At 42.7% G+C, this 19,338-nt stretch overlaps 2 protein-coding genes across 3 annotated transcripts in view; both read left to right on the forward strand.

Moving 5' to 3' along the window:
- Positions 1 to 648: 648 nt before the first annotated feature.
- On the forward strand, positions 649 to 5,119 carry LOC309446019 (protein FAM83D-B-like). Its single transcript, XM_082065389.1, has 4 exons — positions 649 to 1,128; positions 1,965 to 2,132; positions 2,738 to 2,862; positions 3,112 to 5,119. Exons 1-4 carry the CDS (start codon positions 676 to 678, stop codon positions 3,500 to 3,502), a joined length of 1,137 nt encoding a protein of 378 aa, XP_081921515.1. The 5' UTR covers positions 649 to 675; the 3' UTR covers positions 3,503 to 5,119.
- Positions 5,120 to 6,418: 1,299 nt separating this feature from the next.
- DHX35 (DEAH-box helicase 35) overlaps positions 6,419 to 19,338 on the forward strand; it is a 28,424-nt gene continuing 15,504 nt past the window's right edge. Inside the window, exons 1-11 of one of the 2 annotated variants that reach the window (XM_082065397.1) lie at positions 6,419 to 6,488; positions 9,135 to 9,268; positions 9,641 to 9,733; positions 10,449 to 10,526; positions 12,690 to 12,794; positions 14,001 to 14,062; positions 14,667 to 14,736; positions 15,288 to 15,347; positions 16,937 to 17,049; positions 17,386 to 17,482; positions 18,565 to 18,723. In XM_082065397.1, coding sequence (XP_081921523.1) covers positions 6,449 to 6,488; positions 9,135 to 9,268; positions 9,641 to 9,733; positions 10,449 to 10,526; positions 12,690 to 12,794; positions 14,001 to 14,062; positions 14,667 to 14,736; positions 15,288 to 15,347; positions 16,937 to 17,049; positions 17,386 to 17,482; positions 18,565 to 18,723 — 1,011 coding nt within the window. In that variant the 5' untranslated portion in view covers positions 6,419 to 6,448. The remainder of the gene's footprint in view (positions 6,489 to 9,134; positions 9,269 to 9,640; positions 9,734 to 10,448; positions 10,527 to 12,689; positions 12,795 to 14,000; positions 14,063 to 14,666; positions 14,737 to 15,287; positions 15,348 to 16,936; positions 17,050 to 17,385; positions 17,483 to 18,564; positions 18,724 to 19,338) is intronic. The other variant, XM_082065396.1, reaches the window with a different exon arrangement.

The raw sequence follows: 19,338 nt of genomic DNA on the forward strand, positions 1-19,338 counted from the left end.
GAGCTGGAACACCAGGAGCAAACGAGCCAAGATAAACCTTCAAAGCTAATCCTGAGTTGTATTTTTAGGAGCTCATGTTCAGCAGTGCTTGAATGTATGTAAAAATCAACTTGTTTGTTCTATGTGCTTTTAAACTTTATTACACGGTGCGGCTGTTTTGGTACTCTCACAGGAACAAGAAAGTTTACAAATAAACTCCTTTTGCCGTGGGGCTTTTCACCTCATAATTGTCTGAGTTTTGTTTTCTATTTATTTGACATTTTGAATCCCAGTGACTAAGTCAGTCGGTCCTTTCCTGGTACTCTGGGTAGGCAGAGCACCCTGGAATGAAGCCAATGTCCGCGGGGACCGCTTGTCCTCTCCAACCTTAGGAGCAGCCTCTCGCTCAGCGGAGCAGGGCAGAGCGGTACTTATCTCTCCCTGCTTAATTCAAGGATGGCTTTTCCTCGCCTCCCTGGGCGAGGGGAGCCCGGCCGGCTCTGCCACCCGCGACTTTCCCGTGGGCGCCGCCGCTCCAGCGCCCCGTTCCTCCCGGCTGCGACGGGACGGGCGGAGCGGACGCTCCCCTCCCGCGGCACCGCCGGCTCCTTCCCGCTCCCCGCGGGGGCGTGGCGGGGCCTCCGCGGAGCGGCTATAAAGGCGCTGCCGAGCGCGGCCGCGCCGCTCCGCCGGGCCATGGCCAACCCGTCGCAGTGCCTGGAGGAGGGCGCCGGGCGCTGGCCGCCGCGCCCGCCCGGGCCCTACAGCGAGGCGCAGCGGCTGGCGCTGGAGGAGCTGGTGGCGGGCGGCCCCGAGGCGCTGCGGGCCTTCCTGCGGCGGGAGCAGCTGCCGCCGTTCCTCTCGGAGCCCGAGGTGCAGGCCATCGCGCGGGGCGCCCTGCCGCCCGCCGCGGGCCCGGAGCCGGCGGGCGAGCCCTCGCTCGGCGCCTCCCTGGACGCCTCGTCGCTCACCTATTTCCCCGAGCGCTCGGACCTGGAGCCGCCGGCGCTGGAGCTGGGCTGGCCGGGCTTCGCCAGCGGCGCGTTCCGCGGGCTGACGCGGGTGGAGGCGCATTTCCAGCCGGGCTGCGGGGACAGCCCGTACGGCTGCAAGGAGGCGGTGCGGCGGCAGATCCGCTCCGCTCGGCAGGTGAGTGCGGGCTCTGCCGCCTCGTCCCGCCCCGTCCCGTCCCGTCCCGCTCCGCCCGCAGCGCCGGGACAGATTTCTGTAATTTTCTCTTGAGAGTGAAGTTATGTCATAAAAAAGGGAAGCCTTTAGTACAACCTCAATTAAAAACCATGAGCAACATGTTACTGAACAGACGCAGGAGACACCATTGCTGCTGATCAGTGAGGAACTCTGATTTTTAAATACAGAGAAGGTGTCTTGCCAGAATAAGCTTTCAGGCTAGACTGCTATTGCCTAACAAACCAAAAAAAGATACAGATCCCAGCAAAAGAAGCTTCAATATCTGCTGCTGAAATTACAGTAGAAAATGAAATTCTACAATGTGATAATAAATATCTTTAATGATATTCTATAAATCAGACAAGTGGTGACAAAATCGGGGAAAATAATCTTTAACAACAGTTTCCATAAATTCAATATTTTTTTACTATTTAACTATACAGGTAAATGAATAAGTGATCATAGTAAAGGGGTGATGTATAATTGGGTCTCCTGTATCTCAGGGTAGTGTACTCAGTAACCACTTTCACCAAAATACCATGCTTGTCACAGAACTTCATTCTAATCAGAGTTATTTTTTCCTTTCTCGTATTTGTCTGTTGAATGTTTCAGCAGTCCTGTGAACAGCAGAAGAATATATGGATCACAGAAGACTGTACCATGTTCTATAGCCACCCGGGGAAAAAAAAATAAAGGCGGGGGGGGGGGGATAAATTTGAAAGTAAAATTCTTTATGTGCCATCTCCCCTGGGATGCTGTGGAGACAACCTGATGATTTCTTCTGAACTTCATTGCAGGTGATTGCCCTGGTTATGGATTCCTTCACAGATACTGATATCTTCAGAGACCTCCTGGAAGCTTGTAGCCAACGGCAGGTTAAAGTATATATCCTTCTGGATCAGGCTTCATTTTCCCACTTTCTGAAAATGTGCAAGGATCTGGGAGTTGACCTGGAGCAGGAAAAGGTGAGTCTTGCCATATTGATAAGGATAGACAGTCGATCCTTTATGACTGTAAACTTTGAGCTATCAAAAGAAGAAACTATTAATGCCTGCTGCCACAATTAAAAATGGGGTTTATGTAGCTTTAGTTCTTTCTTGGAAGATTTAACCATTCTTGCAGAAGAAAGCAATTAATAGAAAACCTGAAATCTTAATAAGTGGATGTTATAGTTGCTTTCTGAGCACAAATGCTAATTAAATGTTCAAGGAATGCAGGAGAAATGTCCAGTTCCTACAGCATGACTGGAGATGCTCAGGCTCGCTGAGACTTTGAAGGCTGATGGAGAAACAAGTTATCAGGACTCGGTGAAGTTCATGTCCCTCCAAGTTTAGGCAACAGCAGTTTGTACGATCACATTGTGCTCGATCAGTTCATGGGTCTGCCCCTTAATGCCACCTCTTTGCCTACTAAAACAAGACAAAATTATCATTCGTTACCTATAGGGTGAATCTTGTGCTACCACACAGCAACCTTTGCTAGTTCGTCAGTGGCTGCTACTGCGTGTTACTACTTTAAATGCAATTGTTTAACTCTGAAATCCACATAATGCTTGTGATATCTTTAACAGCTGATGAGAATTCGAAATATCACTGGGAACACATACTACACAAGGTCAGGTGCCAAAATTGTTGGAAAAGTCCGTGAAAAGTTCATGTTAATTGATGGCATTAGAGTGATAACAGGCTCCTACAGGCAAGTGCCAATTTCTTTCTGTTTCTTTATGTGATTTCTTTACATGGAAAGGAAAGGCGTAGCCATACTGCAAAACTGCTTTCCCTACCACAGTTTACTTGTAACCTTTATCCTACAAATAGCACGCTGCTCATCATTTGCATTATAAGAATGATTTAGCTAAGTGTGCTGGAAGAGAATGTTCAGTTAATGCTTTGTTTACTATTTATCTTGAATTAACTCGGAATTTTCTCATTATTCATTTGCTAGTTTTACGTGGACAGATGGGAAGCTGAACAGCAGCAACATTTTGATCCTGTCAGGCCCCGCAGTTGAACGCTTTGACCAGGAGTTTCGGACTCTTTATGCACGGTCAAAGCCCATCAACCTCAAAGAGTCATCCAGCTGCAAGGAGAGGAAGATGTTGGACCAGGTGGTCAGGATAACAGTGGCTTCCAGAGACCTGACCAGGGAAAACTTCCTGCGAATGGAGTTTTTGTATCTTAGAGCATTTGTAGGGAACCTGAAAAGGAAGCGGAGCTGGCTGCAGGCCTCGCGGGAGGCAGTCTACGTGCCAAATACCGCGCTGCACGTCTCTCCTCCGCTGACTAAGAGGAACGGCTCTCTCATTATGAGGCCACACTGGATCGTAGAGAGATGAATCTCATGTTCACTCGGAGCGAGAAGCAGAACCTCAGGAACCTCCAGTGATCCGTGTCCAGAAGTGTCTCACAGTATGTTTGGGAGAGCAGCTGGGAAACAAACCTTGAACTGGGAGAAAGTGATACTGGGATTGTGGTTTCATTTGAAGACCACTGTAACGCAGATCAACAGATACAATTATGGTATTGATTTAGGCGCAGATGTGTTTTTAAAAAAAAACAAGACACCTGGAAAGCCATTATTGACTTCTAGTATTCTGCCTGATTTTCAGTTTTCAACCTATTCTTCCATGGTTTAGGCTGATGGGTTAGCAGTGTCCTTGCTCAGTAGCTCAAACCTTTTGTTTTTTAAGGAATCTGGGTCTAGAAAATTATATTGCTTGAAGGTCTTTCAAAAATGAATGGCAGGACTGTTGTACGGCTCTGAAGTCAGTCTAAGCTTAGTCGTGTGTTGCATAAACTCTCCACGAACTCTTTCATGACACAGAACTGAAGCAGAGTAACCATAAACTAGAAACTAGTAGATTGGTACCATGCTACTAGTCCTCAAATGTTGAATTTTCTTTACACGAAGCTGTGCTGCTTGGCAGAATGAACTAACATGTCAGGCAAGCAAAGCTTTTGCAATTATTCAATTTTAATTGACCATTTCTTTGTAATTATAAGAATACTTGGATTGTTGGGCATGCAATAAATGCATGCAAAGGATAGTATTCCTAAGAACCTGCTATGTTTGTAGTAGAGCCAAATGAGACCGTTTTCTTGGCATTACTGTATTTAGTGTTTGGTTTCTTTATGGTTGCTATTGCTGTCTGATCTTGTGGGAAAAGCTGAGCAGATCTGAAATCTGTGAAGCTGCTGCTACTTCTCAAAAGCCTTGTTTCCACCAGACGTGATAACATGAAAGTCTGAAATACAACCATTTATTCTTAAAGTTTCATGCAAGCTCATTATTTTAAAAAATCCGTTAGTTTCTGGAGAAAAACAAAACAACGGCAAATGAATAAACTATCCTCCCAAAAGGCTGTACATTGAGGCACTGATTTTCCAGCAGCCAGCCAGTGCAGCAGCTCTGGCAAAAGCAAAGCTGCACCAATTCTCAAGTTGTTCCTGAGGCTGTTGCACTGCAAAAAACTCGAGGAGACGTTTGTGTAAGGGTCTCGTGGGTTCTGGGCTTCAAATGGGAAGGTTAAAACTCAGCTTGGGAATTTCATATGGGTCTGTGCTAAACATCAGCAGGACAACATTAAACTGGACATGTGGAACTTACAAAAGTGGTCTTTACTGACAGTGCAATAATGTGCTGATCAGGGTACAACTAATCTGTGCCCTTTTTCTTCTGCGTTTACAATCATCGACTTGTAAAAGTTCTGGCTCTTCTAATCTGTAAATGTTCAATAGTTTAATAGTCTTATCCAGATGTAAATAAGTTTGAAACATGAATTTTTATTCTTAATGATATTTCCCATAAACATGCAAAAAATAGTGTGTTGTACTCTGTGCAAAGTGTTGTTTGTGCAATTTTATTTTCTCAATTCCTTTCTGTATATATTTTCTCAAATACAACTTTTAAACTTTTTTATTCATCTCATTACTTTAATAGGCAACTCTTTCCATGTGCCATTAGTTGGAGTTTTTCTCAACAGTTGCTAATATATTGACGACACAAAATACTTTGATACTTATGTTTATTTTTGATAGAGTGGACATAGTCTGAAAAGTACATTGAAATAAATAGCTAGAATTTTAAGAATGTCTTTAATCATAACTGAATAACCTTTTTTTGAAGTGGTTACATAGACACTTAGCACAAGAAGTGACCATGGAGGTGCGGCGTGTGATGTGCAGGCCGGCTGAATCACTGCACTGCCTGTGTCACATTGTCAATGAAGAGTGAGAATGATTAAGAAGAATTAAAAATGAGATTAGATTCTTTTTTTCATTAAGCATGGATCACTGACAGCATTACTAGTCTTATTAGAAGCTGGTGGGTTTGTTTTGGTTTGTTTTTTTAACTCCAGCCTTCATTAACTCAGAGTCTCTATTACATTTGATTTGATAAGCACTGTAACACTTGTGCACCGCTGGATCTATTAACGGTTACTGTAACTTTTCTTTTTAGTCCTTCAGCTTTCTGGTGTGAAGCCCAATAGCTGTGGTGCACACAGTGTGGAGGCATCCTTCATCCTCAGGAGGGCAGCGATTAGCTTAATTAATGAGACAAGGACTTTTTGGAGATGATCTTTCAATCTTGTTAAATCCTGGGTTCTCTCCCAGGTTCTGTGCTGCTACTTTTCTCCTGAGTAGCAAGTGACAGGGCGGGAGGAAACAGCCTCAAGTTGTGCCAGGGGAGGTTTAGGTTGGATACTGGGAAAAATTTATTCGTGGAAAGGTTGTGGGGCATTGGAGCAGGCTGCCCAGGGACGTGGTGGAGTCACCATCCCTGCAGGGGTTTAAAAGGTGTTTAGATGAGGTTCTTGGGGACATGGGTTAGTTCCAGGGTTGGGTGACGGTTGGACTCAATGATCTTAAGGGTCTCTTCCAGCCAAAATCAATCTATGATTCATTTTAGTCACAGGGGTTGTATCTGGCTTGGCTCAGGTTTATTGTGTGTCAGTGTTTTATTTATTTCCCTCTTTTGCCTCAGAGGTAAAGGGTGGGTTTCGGTCACAGCTGAGGCCGATTTTATCAGCCTGGTTTCTGTGTGTGACTAACAGCACTGATCTCACACGGTGTTACCAACTGGCCGCCATTCTTGCCATTTAGATACTAAAATGTCCAATGCTTCAACACTTCACGGTTCGCCTCAACCGCTACAGTGTCCGTAACAGACGGCAGCACCGGGGGGCGGGAACCCGGGAACACCCGCGGGCCCGCTCCGGTCACCATGGCAACCCGCGTCACGTGGGCCCCACCGCCGCTTCCGCTTGCCCTCTCACCCCAAGATGGCGGCGCCCGTGGGGCCGGTGAAGTTTTGGAAGCCGGGTGAGGGGGCGCGGGGGTCGCGGTCCCGGGGCGGCGGGTGTGAGAGCGGGAGCGCCTTCCCGGGCTGTCCGCGGCGGGCCCGGGGCTGGCCCCGGCCGCTGCCGGGTGTCACACGGATTTCAGACCCCGAGTGCAGCGGAGAAACGTGCTGCGGTACCGGGGGGTGGGGGTCGGGTCCGCCCTCGGGTGGGGGTGCTGCCCCCCGGGGGAACCCCAATAAGTTTGACAAAGGGGCGAAGTGCTGCCCCGAGGGAGAGAAACGCCGGGTACCCCTGTTCAGCCTGGAGAAAAGGAGGCTGAGGGGAGACCTTCTTGCTGCTCCCGGGTGGCCAGTGGCAGGAGGTTTAGGTTGGATATTGGGAAAAATTTCTTCTTGGAAAGGGATGTCAGGTATCGGAACAGGCTGCCCAGGGACCTGGTGGAGTCACCATCCCTGGAGGGGTTTAAAAGACGTGGAGGTGAGGTTCTCAAGGACATGCGTTAGTGCTAGAGTCAGGTTATGGTTGGACTCGGTGATCTTGAAGGTCTTTTCCAACCAAAATGATTCTGTGACCTCATTAATGTTTATAAATATGTAAAGGGTGAGTGTCACGAGGATGGAGCCAGGCTCTTCTCCGTGACAACCAATGGTAGGATAAGGGGCAGTGGATGCAAACCGGAACACAAAAGGTTCCACTTAAATATGAGAAGAAACTTCTCCTCAGTGAGGGTGGCAGAGCCTGGCCCAGGCTGCCCAGGGGGGTTGTGGAGTCTCCTTCTGTGCAGACATTCCAACCCGCCTGGACACCTTCCTGTGTAACCTCAGCTGGGTGTTCCTGCTCCATGGGGGGATTGGACTAGAAGATCTTTTGAGGTCCATTCCAGTCCTGACATTCTGTGATTCTGTGTTTCTACTGCACACCCAGGGGAGCAGAGAAGGTCACTGGCATCCCGGGCTATGTGAGGAGCATTGCGGTGAGGCTGAGGGACGTGATCCCCCCTTGGCACTGGGGAGGCTGTATCGGGAGCTCCCCAGCACCGGGAAGACATGGACTCCCTGAAGCAGGAATACAAAGTGAAGGGGCACAAGGATAAGGGAGAGATTGAATTATGTGATGTGCAAGGGGAGGCTGAGAGAGCTGGGACTGTGCAGTCTGGAGGAGTCTCAGGGGGATCTTTTCAATGTATATAAATACCTGGTAGGAGGGTTTAAAGAGTATGGAGCTAGATTCTTCTTGTTGGTGCCTCCTGACAGTGCAAGAGGCAACAGGCACAAGCTGAAATATGATAAAACCAGCTGAAATATGAGAAAAACCTTTCCCACCGTGGGAGTGATCAGATTCTGGAACAAGCAGTCAGGCTTGTTGTGGGGTCTCAAACCTGAGCAGATGGATGTAGGTGACTCTGTGGTAATCCAGAGCAGGGACTAGAAGGTCTCCAGAGGCTCCTTCCAGCCTCTGTGGGGCTGTGATTATGTGATTGTTCCCTCAGGCTTTGGGTTGTTACCTTCCCATTTGCTGGTCCCAAAGGGAAGCTTGGTGGGTCTGAGTTTAGTATTTTTATTTATTTATTTTTTAACTGATCACCGTGTTGCGGTATGCTGCAAAGCTGTTCTGGAGTCAAGATTAGTTTAGCAAACAGCTTCTTAATCATTTGAATATTACAATAATATGTGTGCACATACAATATGTATATATGTGTGGGGTAATATGTTGACAGTAGAGTATTAAAAAAAAAAAAATTAAAAACCATAGAAAATGAAGGAAAATCAGTGGGTCATGAGAAGCAATATCTGTTAACTCTGTTGATTTGTTAAAATCCAGATATTCAAGTCCCTGATTCTTAACTTCCACATCTGTCCTGGGGAGTGAGTAGTTATTGGAATCATTGCTAATCTTTCTTAAAATTGGATCAATTTGCTATAAAACTTGCTTGGCAGCTTTGAATAGGGACTAACTGGTTTTAAACAGTGGAAAAAGTTAAAAGCCTAAACAAGCCAATCCTACAAAACAGGTGAATCCTCCTCTTGCTCTCAGAGTTTCCCAGTTGAATCTGCAGCTGGAGATGATACATTCTGTTATTGAGATGAGTTTTTGTTTCTAGTTCCCTTGCATGATTCAGCACTTTTGGTTGTTGGGAGTTTTATGGTAACGTGCAGCAGGAATAAATCAAGTTTCTGTTGCTGAGGTAAATTCAGATCTGAAGTGAGTGACATATCTCGTAAATGGACACGGTTGGACATTTATACAGTTGATATTAGTCAAGGGAAGTTCTGTTACATCTGACTGGCTGCCTTAAAACCCATGGACATACTTCTGAGAAGGATATTGGAGATATATCTGAACAATTGCAAAGAAGAAAGTTCCTGAGATCTTGCTGTATATTTTTCCTATATGCTTTTTGTGTCTTTTGCCATCTTTTAAAAATTGAAATACTTACATTAGATATTTATTTTTCCTTGACCAGCAGGAGACACATATTTCATTTGAAATAATTTCTGCATGTTTACTGTTAGTTAATATTTTGATTCTTTTCACAGAAACGTTAGTGTTTTGATATAGCTGCTACTCCTGATTCCTCCTTATAAGGAACATATTTATTTTGCCTGTATTGTGATACACTATGCAGAAATGTGTTCTTCCAATTAAAATTAATTATGTCATGTAGGCACGGAAGGTCCTGGTGCCAGTGTCTCAGAGGAGAGACAGAGTCCTGCTGAGAGTAATGGCGTAACCGTCATCTATAATCCTTATGCCTCCCTTTCTATTGAACAACAAAGACAAAAGCTGCCTGTTTTTAAGGTACAGAAGTTCTTTTTGATATATTAAATCTGTTGTGTGATGTCTGGCTCTTATGTCTTTCTTTTAAGGAGTAGTATAGAATCACTTTACAGCAAAACCCAATAATTTTTATGACCTTGCTCTCTGTATTTGTTGGAATTGATTGTCCTGTTTGACAACTGCTACTGACAGTTTTACAGGCTTTGTAGGTTTATGTTAATTATTATATCTTGTACATGTCATTTATAGATTTTAAAGAACTGTTTAGCTTTTGTCAGTAAACTCCATGTGAAAGGAATTTACTGTGTCTGTTAGATATGTAAATATTGTAATTTAAATTATTTTCTTATTTTTGTACACATCTGGTTTTGATACTTAAATGTTCTCTTTCAGCTAAGAAATCACATACTTTATCTAGTGGAGAACTATCAAACTCTGGTGATTGTTGGGGAAACAGGTTGTGGGAAATCAACACAGATTCCACAAGTAAGTGTCTGTTTAACTTGGTGAAATCAGGGGATTCTCCATGAAACATTAAACTAGCAACCCAGAAGTGGGAGAATGGAATTCGCCTGTGCTCATGTGTGTGACCGAAAGGGGAGAAATACAAGGTTTCATATTGGATAGGAGGAGCTGCTAGATCTGTAATATAAAACCTTCTTCCACTATAGGAAAAGACCACACAAGTTTATGCTGCTACAAATAGTAGTCACTGTGCTATAGTAGGTGTTTGTTACTCCATCAGAATACTGTTTAAAATTTTGTTGAGAATATGTTTTTAAGAAGGAAAAAAGGTTAAAGGTTAGTTCTTAATTTTAGTTTAAAAAAATCACAGACTAATGATGAATGTCATCTGCTTCAGTGCGAGCATGCAGGACTGCTGCTGTTCAGCTTTTTTTCTTAAAGGTGTTAGAAAATAAAGGAAAGAAGAGGAAAAAATGAAGTAGTTCGAAATACTTGAGACCCAAAGAACTGCTCTTAGATGCTTTTGGAAAGCTTATGTGCTCAGGAAGTAGGTATTGTACTGCGGTAGTTTTAATGGTGGAATTAAGAATGCACAAAACCTCTAAGAAACTGATTTGCCCAGGGTCGTGCATCAGTTAGTGCAGAACCAGGAAAGAGCCCGTGGTGCGGAGAACTGACACCTTGCTGTAATCACCGCATGACCAATTAATTTCTTACCCACACTATTTGTTCGCAGTACCTGGCGGAAGCTGGCTGGACAGCCGAGGGAAGAGTTGTCGGAGTGACGCAGCCTCGGCGGGTTGCTGCTGTTTCAGTGAGTTTCTCTGTGTTCAAATTTCCCCAGTTTGTTCTCATTATAACCTCCAGTTTATTAGCAGGTTTTGCTGAATAGCAGGAATCACAACTGCATGAGCTCCTGAATGAATAGACATTTCTGCTTATCTTCCTCACAGAATTGCTGGTACTATATGCTGAATTCAACCTGATTAGTAGGTCTTGCCAAATATTCCAAGTCTAGAATTGCAGATGTCGAGGCTTTGAAATAGAATTGGGTGGTGTCAGCAGAACTGTGTGCAGGAGCGAGGGCTGCGCAGCGTTGAGCTGTGATTGACTGTGGACTGGAACTGTGCATGCGTGACCCTTAACTTCTTCCACAAAGTAGTGATGGAAACCTGTGTACAGCAACAGAGCCAGTGGAAGAAAATTGCTCTTTTTAGCAATTCATGCGTAGTTTTTTTTTAATAGTTTTTCTGTATTTTTGTTATTGTCGTGGGATGATGGGTTTTTTTTGTTTGTTTCCCCTTGTAAGAGTGTTGGGGAAAAGAAGGAACAATTTTATTATGAGAAATCTTTTCAGATATGTCCAGGAGAACGTAACATCAGCTGGATGTATTGTGAGAGGAAGGAGAGGAGATGCCGAGGGCACCAACTGGTACTCTTTGGTTATAGTCTGCACAGAAAGCATCCAGTGCTCCTTGTCTTCATAACTGCTGCCAAACACTGACTCTGGGCTGAAGTTTCTGCTGCAGATTCTTTTTGTACAGAAAGCTGAGGTGCCTCTTTGTAACCCTCATTTTACTTGTTCTTTATAATGTATTAAACTGTATCTGCAATGAATCAGCTTATGCCTCTGGTAAAAATGTAGTAGACAAGCAGCTGCACAATGTGCTGTTTCATCTCATCCCGTGTTCTTTGAGCGGATCCAAGGCGCTGAAGGAAACTGTCACTAGCGGTGATCTGCATCCTGTGCCTGCAGTGTCCTCCCTCTTCTCCTTCACAGGACATCCAGCTGACAGCGCACGGTTCTACACATGTTGTGTACACTGCAATGATGTTTTCTCTTTTCTCTTTCATGTCTTAACACATTATTTTTAAGCCTAAAATGAAAAAGATTACTAAACTAGGGCTTAGGATTTTTACCGGAGGATTTTTCTTCAAGGATGTTGTTGCACACTGCCTGCACTGTATGGCTGTTGCAGAGAAATGAGAGAGACAGTTGATGATTTATTGCTTTGTCTTGAACTGAAAGTGATATTTTATTTTAACCGACGTGCTTATCTGCTTTCTCATCTGGAGGATGCGAGTTGTCAGAAGTGAGGAGAGGTAGTTGCAGAGGCATAAGGCATAGTTTAGAAATTCCTGAACTTCTGCTTGCATTACCCAGACTGACAATTATCCTGAACGCCTGTGCTGAAAGTGATGGAGTGATGAGATTCCAAGTGAAATCGTGAGTTCACTGCCTGTCAGTGTGGTTTAGTGTCACTCAAATGACTGAAAGTCGCTTCCTTTTGGAATTCTACGTGGACTAATGTATGTATTTTGGGTTGTGTCTTTAGCTGTTACATGTCTTTGTAGTTCACTGAAACCATGGCCTGATAATGCCTAATGTTCTGTAGAATAAGTCTGAATAACTCAAGATTTTTAGCTAAAGGAGTTATTGGCTTCAAACTGGTACAGGGTAATACTGTCCAAAAATTGTTGCTGCTTTTGCTTATTCTGCCAGTTCTCTGTCTGTTTTCTGCATAGAAGATTCTGTATTATGAAAAGTACAGTAACAATTAAAAAAAAAAGTCTGAGTGAGTTGAGGGACAGATCAGCTTAACTGATAACATCTTCCTGCGTGCTGTATACCTGCACTCATTCCCCTTTTGGGAATGAGTTGTGGCTGGTTCAGTGGCTGTCTCTGTAGGTTTGCGAGAGTACTTGTCACAGAAAGGTACCTCGGTAGCTTTCCTGTGGGGAAACAGTGTGAAACATTCATTAAGTTAGGCTAAAACATTTTAAAAGTATTTACCGCTTGTATGTTCCGTACGTTTTGTTATGTCAAACAGAATTTTGTGTTTGAACAGGAACAAATAATTCTTTGGAAGCACTAGCTCTGTTTCTGATTTGATGCCGGTTCCCTGCAGACAACATAAGGATACAATGCAGAAGTGTGCCATGAGCTGTCTCTTGTTTAGAGAATCTCTCTTCTCAGGTTGCAGGCCGAGTTGCTGATGAAAGAGGTGCAGTGTTGGGTCATGAAGTTGGATATTGTATTCGCTTTGATGACTGCACGGATCCACAGGCTACAAGAATTAAGGTGAAGCATGAACAGCGTGTGGTTATTCTGAAAGGGTTAACTGAAACTCCTCAAGTACTTTTGCAAAATTAATGGAAGCTTGTGATGCTCGCTAAAGAGAATAGATAGCGTTTCAGTCTTCCAGCTGGGTACCCCAAAAGTGGGCTTGAAATGGCTGTGGCTACTCAGCCCTTATTAAAAGAAGTACATTCTGCTCTGCTAGTCTGGCAGCCACGATTTTAAAACTAAAGGAGATTTTCAAGGCAGTTATGGCCAGATATTGGTGCAGCGGTACTGTGACCTGATATTTCACTCAAAGTCATAGTGGAAGGCTGCAGTGAATCACAGCTGAAGTATCCTCACCACCCTAAAAATAGATTTGGATTAAAAGTGCAGATAAAACACAAAATGAGTAGGCTAGTTGAGAGTAATTTGATGTGGATTAAATAACAAGCTGTGCAGCTGTGAGCAATATTAGTGTTGCCTGTGTTGTGTACCGACGAGTTTGCTTCAATCTGGAAGAGCAATGATGATGAATGAGAAGATTTACTTTTTTATTTTTCTTCCGAGGCTAGTAGCCCTTTTAAAGTGAAAGAAATGGAGATATTTGTTGATTAAATGCAGCTGAATTTTTTTTTTTTTTTTTGGGGGGGAGCAGAAATGAGGAGATTTTGACCTTGCATACCAGTTCTTGCACAGTTTGAGGCTACAGCCAAAGTGCAGTGTCAAACTCCTGGTGGCTTTCCCCTGGCCTGTAGGAAGAAAGCACTAAACTAAACTGTTGCATTTTGTTGAAATGTTAAGGTTTGTGTTCTGATCTAAAGTGTGTGATAGATATTAAGTGGCCTCTTTGAGAGGGTCAAGACTGGATTGACATGCAGGACGTTATTGGTAGAGCAGATTTAGCTGTTTGACAGGCAAGAGTGAAGAAGCTTCTATTGCCATGTTCCAGTGCTCCTAATCTGTGATCTTTTTAAATACAAAAATAAATATTTTTTTAAAATTCAATACTAATTACAAAGTAGTCACTCTGCTTATCCCTGGGCTAGTGCTCAGAAATACATATTTGTCTTCCATAGCTGAAAACAGATCAATTTAATGATCATTAGAAAATTAAAGGCAAGGAAAAATTTAGGCAAAAGCCTAGAAAATCATCTGAAAAACACATGGGTAATCAAGGCTACCTGCTAGGGGTGTTTTTACATTTTCCTTTGCATTCACTTTTAGTTTCTAACTGATGGTATGCTGGTGAGGGAGATGATGGCTGATCCTTTATTGACAAGATACAGGTAAGGAAACATGGAGTGAATGCTTGCTGAAGTGTAATTTGGTAAGCAACTGAGGTGTGTGTTATAAATTGAATACCAAAAGAGATAAAAATTGTTTTAGGCCTTTGACTTCTTTATGTGGTAAAGACTGTTAGGAAATCGATTGATCATTGCAACAACAAACCCGGCAGAATGGGGTGCTGCTGCTTTGGAACAAAAAGTAAATGGGCCTCATGGAGTCTGAATAGTTTCATTTGCTAGTTTTAAATTCACTTTTTCTTTCTGATGCTGATCAAATAAAAAAAAATCAACAACAAACACGGGCTATTCTGGCATTCAGAAAAGCTATGCAGTACGGTAACTATAGTGCTTTTCTCTTCCACCCCTTTCCAAAAGCTAACCTGAACCAAGAACAGTGGGATTTTATCACACATGATGTTATCTACATTTTCCTCCCTGCTTCGTCGCTGTGCTATTTTTAAGTTTTACAGTGTTCTAAGTGGATGTAAATGGTAATGGCCCAGCGGCAGATTTCAAATAATTATATTTCTAGAAGATGGGAAGACACTGATTCTAGTGGCAGTCAAAGCATTTCTGAAATCTTATCTTTCTGCTTTATTCGCAGTGTCCTCATGCTGGATGAAGCCCATGAACGGACTCTGTATACAGATATTGCCATTGGCTTACTAAAAAAGGTGATTTTTTTTTTTTTGTTAATGTTCTCTTTGTCTGTTTTCGTATTCATATTTTCCATTAAACTTCTGATCCTGGTGGCTGATCAGTGAACTCATTTGAGAGACGGTGTTCTCTAGTTCCTTGTTTATCCTGTAGCCTATTGTACATACCCAACTATTCACTTTAGATATCTGACACTCAGGGTCCTCTGTTTCCTCTCCCTGATGCTGAAGTTTCTCCTTAGATTATATTAGCAAAAAGGTATTTTTCATTCTGCTGCTGATGGTTGAAGTGATCTGCTAGGGGATTGTTGACTTTCAACCTACAAAAGATCTGACTCCCACCAGTAATTAAGAGTAAGGTGTAATGATTACAGACTAAATGCCCTTAAAATGAGTATGTAAAACTCCAATCATCAGGTTGTTAGATCTGTGGAGCGATGTGGGTACTTCAGTTCATCAGCTGTCTTGCAGTTCCAGAGCATTTTTTAAAGAGAAGTGACTGGTAACCTGGATGCTCTAAAATCTGGTTCTAGCCTTTTTACTCTGGATGTTCTTGGTCTCTCTCCTAGGTCCAAAAGAAGCGTGGAGATCTTCGACTGATCGTGGCTTCAGCCACCTTGGATGCAGAGGTATGGCTTACAGATTTGCTTTGAAGTGAAGTGACCGTAGGTGGCAGCTCCAGCTGTATTTTTGGGCAGCTTGTCCTCTGTGCCGTTGCCTTCCTGGGAAGCGTTGCTGCTGTTGGAGAGGTGAAGAGGAGAGGAGGGAGTGCAGGGAAAAAATCTGCTGTACTTAGGTTGCTATGTTTGGTTTTCACTTTGTATTAGCAAACTTTTTTGGAAGTGAATTTAGATGTTAATCTGCTTTTTTAATATTTATGCCTTTTTTTCTCTTATCAGTATTGTATGAAAACATATTCTCTTGGCTTAATCTGTTCCAGCAAGAGACATTGCTTGAGCTCTGCTTTGCTGATAGCGATAATCTGAGACAACCATAGACCAGTAAATAAATGTGAAGTGAGTGGATTTAATTTCAGTGAGATCTTAGTAGTTCCCCAATTGACTTGTGGCTGGTGGAAACTGATATAACTTACTAAAAACGTCATTAATTTAATTTCGAGTAGGAGCAGAAGAGATGCTCTCCTAGATCAGCACAGTGGTTCATCCAGCCCCGTGTTCTGTCCGTAGCAGCAGCAATAGGAGATGCTGTTTAGGGAGAGGATATGAGCCCGTCCACCTGCTGTGGGCCCGTTCTCTTGGAGCTGCTTCAACGTCTGCAGTGGTTGTAATCGAGCTATTAGACAGCACATTCCTGCTGTGTCCTTCTAGTGTGTGTTTATGGACCTGCTGTTTGTTCATTTGTCTTTGAATCTGCTTGATGGAGCTCTAAGTCTCCAGGACATCATGGGAGAGAAAATTTTAGAAGTTTGCCACCTGCCGTATAATGAAGTACTTTATTTAATCTCTTTTTAACATGCCGGTTTCATTAAGGACCTCCTAGTTCTAGTAGTGTGGGATTAAAAAAAAAAAAAAAACAAACAACAAACAAAATGACAAAGCAAAAAACACAAAATCAAACAAAAAGCCCCAAATAGCAGAAAACAAAACCAGTTTTACCTTTACTTTGTGTGTCTTCTCAACCTTCTGCTCCCCAAGCAAAGCCCCAGCCTTTTCAGTCTCTTCTCCTAAGGCAGCTCCTCCATCTCCTTTCTCAAGTTCATTGCTTTTCTGTGGACTTCTCTAACTTCACTGTGTCCTTCATGAGACGTGCTGGTGAGAGCACTGAAGGAACAGGTGTACTGACATTTCTTTAGTGGCAAGTATCATATGCTGTAAATCTCGATACTTTGCTGTGCTTTGGTGGTACTTCCACTCCTATCTGTTCTGTACATTATATTAGTTATCATTATAATATTTTGCCTTTGCAAAATTTTAACTGCCAGAAATCACACGTTTCAAATAGTTTACAGATGTTATAAATCCAATAAAAGGTTTATATATCTGCTTTTTGCAACTGTATCAGCTGATCTAACTAATTTCTTTACCTCTTTACAATATTTGCTTCTCAAAGTAATAAACATGCAAGGTTGTATTTGTGCTAAATACCTGAAACCACACAGAAGAGAAGGTAATGAAATCAAACTTCAACATGTCTCTAGGTTTCACCTACAATTCTTTCAAGTATCAAACTGAAAGTGTTTGTTTTTATTTTAATGTAGAAATTCAGGGATTACTTTAATCAAAACGATACCGGTGACCCCAGCAAGGATACCAGTGTGATCCTCACTGTCGAGGGGAGAACGTTTCCAGTGGACATCTTCTACATACAGAGGTGCGTTTGATCCCGTCAGCGGTGACCACGCAACTGTGATATCACTTTGTCTAGGTTGGAACTCAAAAATTCCCCAGCCAATGGTACAGAAGCGTAACATTCAATTCGGGAAACATTTGGATATTGCTTATAGCAGTGGACATGTTTTTAAGCTCACTGTAGTGTAAAGCAAACCAATTAATTGCTGAAGACTGATTCCCAAGGATGCATGATGAGCTAAATGTGGTATGGCTGACATATAGTGTCCAAAAGCTGGTTCTCCCTTTGCTCCGTGTGGAAGTGAGGAGTCTGTACCTATTTCTCTCCTGATGTCTCTGGTATTTTCTCTCCCCGTAGTCCTGTTCCAGACTATATAAAATCGACTGTGGAAACTGCAATGAAAATTCACCAGATGGAGAACGACGGTGATATACTGGCATTTTTAACTGGCCAGGTACAGACATAAGCAATTGTTGAGCTCGTTTTGTGGGGTTTTTTGCTTTAAAGTGCTGTATTGTGGGCTTTGTGAAGCTGCCTCAGACTCCTGCCTTCCTTAGCTGTACTTACTGAAATGTCATTAAACATGACAAATATTTCTGCATTGATGGGAGCAGAATTAGACTAGTCTGAAGGACTTTTAGAAAAATGTAATTATGGTCTTGATTTGTCCAAGCTAGTAATATATGACAGTTTTTCTCATTTGATGCTGTATGCTGTTGGCCTTGTTAATAAGTGGAACAGTGTGTGATTTATTTTTTCATGCTAGTCACACCTCCGAAGCTGACAGTGAATCATCATTAATAGTTAAGGTAAATGGAATTTACATTTGTTAGGCTTAATATCGAAAGTCTTTGACAGAAAAACAAATTACTGTGAGACAAAAATTTACTCTTTATGCCTGTCAGCATACTTTGCAGCCACGAAGAGAAAATGGGAGGTAGTTTATAATTCTTCCAGTGAGGAGCTACCTTGAACAGCATCAATAACATCCAGCAGAGTTTCAGAATAAATTCTTCATCCCTATTCTTAGTTCGAGTGAATTTGGTATCTGACAAGGCGACGTCTGAATGTTGTTGTCTGTGTTTTTTGAGAGTGAGGTGCTATAGTTGATCAGAGATCAAATGTGAAGTGGAGCAATAGCTTTTAATACTGTTACTGGGTCATTCCTGATCAAGACTCGCTGCATTCTACACAGTCAAAATAGATTTGCTTCCCGTTTTGCTCTCACAAGTTGATACACATGGGAAAACACTCCTGCTTCCTCCCGAATTTTGTTCAGTCCTTCCTTTGTGATTTTTCTCACCTATTTGTGACATTGTCTCAAATAACAATGAACATACATCTGTATTTAGTATGAATAGCAATTTATATAAGAATATGACCAAATTGGGAGAGCTAGTCAAAACATCCTGGAGTTTGAACAACTAAAATTATATTGGGATTATATTTATGCTTTTTTTTTGTATGTAGTTGACATCTACGTGATACTAAAGTGAAACCCCGCTCATTCTATCCCCTGTCTTGCTCTGGCTCCAGGAGGAAGTGGAGACTGTTGTTTCAATGCTCATAGAACAGGCTCGGGCCCTTTCTCGCACCGGAATGAAAAAGCATCTCCGTGTTCTCCCCATGTATGCGGGGCTGCCTTCTCCTGACCAAATGAAAGTGTTTGAGAGGGTTTCTCACAGTGTCCGGAAGGTAAGGCTGTTGCAGATATCTCAATTTCTACCACCCAGAAGGGTGACTGCGTTATACAGGTTGAATATATCAGGTTCACATCATGAAACTCTTGCAAACACTTCTAAGGGAGACTTTCTGCATCTCCTAACACTGCCCATCAGTATTCAGACTGTGAACCAAGAACACGTTCCCTGGGTTCCCTTTTCATCTTTGATCAGTCCTAGACCTGTCATTCAAACTCCTGTCCACCTCATCAGCTTCTCAATTTTTAAGAGTCTTCATACAGCCTTATATTTGGCTACATCCACTTGCAGCTTCTTGTACTCTGAAGTCTTCTACTTTTGTGTCTTTATTTTTTTGTGACTCATCAGTGGCTGTTTTCCACCAGTAATGGAAAAAATAGTGACTGAGTGCATTAAGTGCTGTAATTTCACCTAAGAAACAAGTTAAAGCTTGCTTGATTTTATTAGAAAAAAGTTTTGGTTTAACTTCTGCGAGTCTTGTTTGGATAGTTAATGTCACAGATCTGTATAATTGGTTATGATTAGTGCTTTCTACTTAGGTAGAGCCTGTTTGGGGGCTGAGATAAGCAGACAGAAGTACACAGGGGTGACTTGCTATGATTCTTGTGCC

This window comes from Streptopelia decaocto (assembly GCF_964273445.1).
Source record: "Streptopelia decaocto genome assembly, chromosome: 14".
Lineage (NCBI taxonomy): Eukaryota > Metazoa > Chordata > Aves > Columbiformes > Columbidae > Streptopelia > Streptopelia decaocto.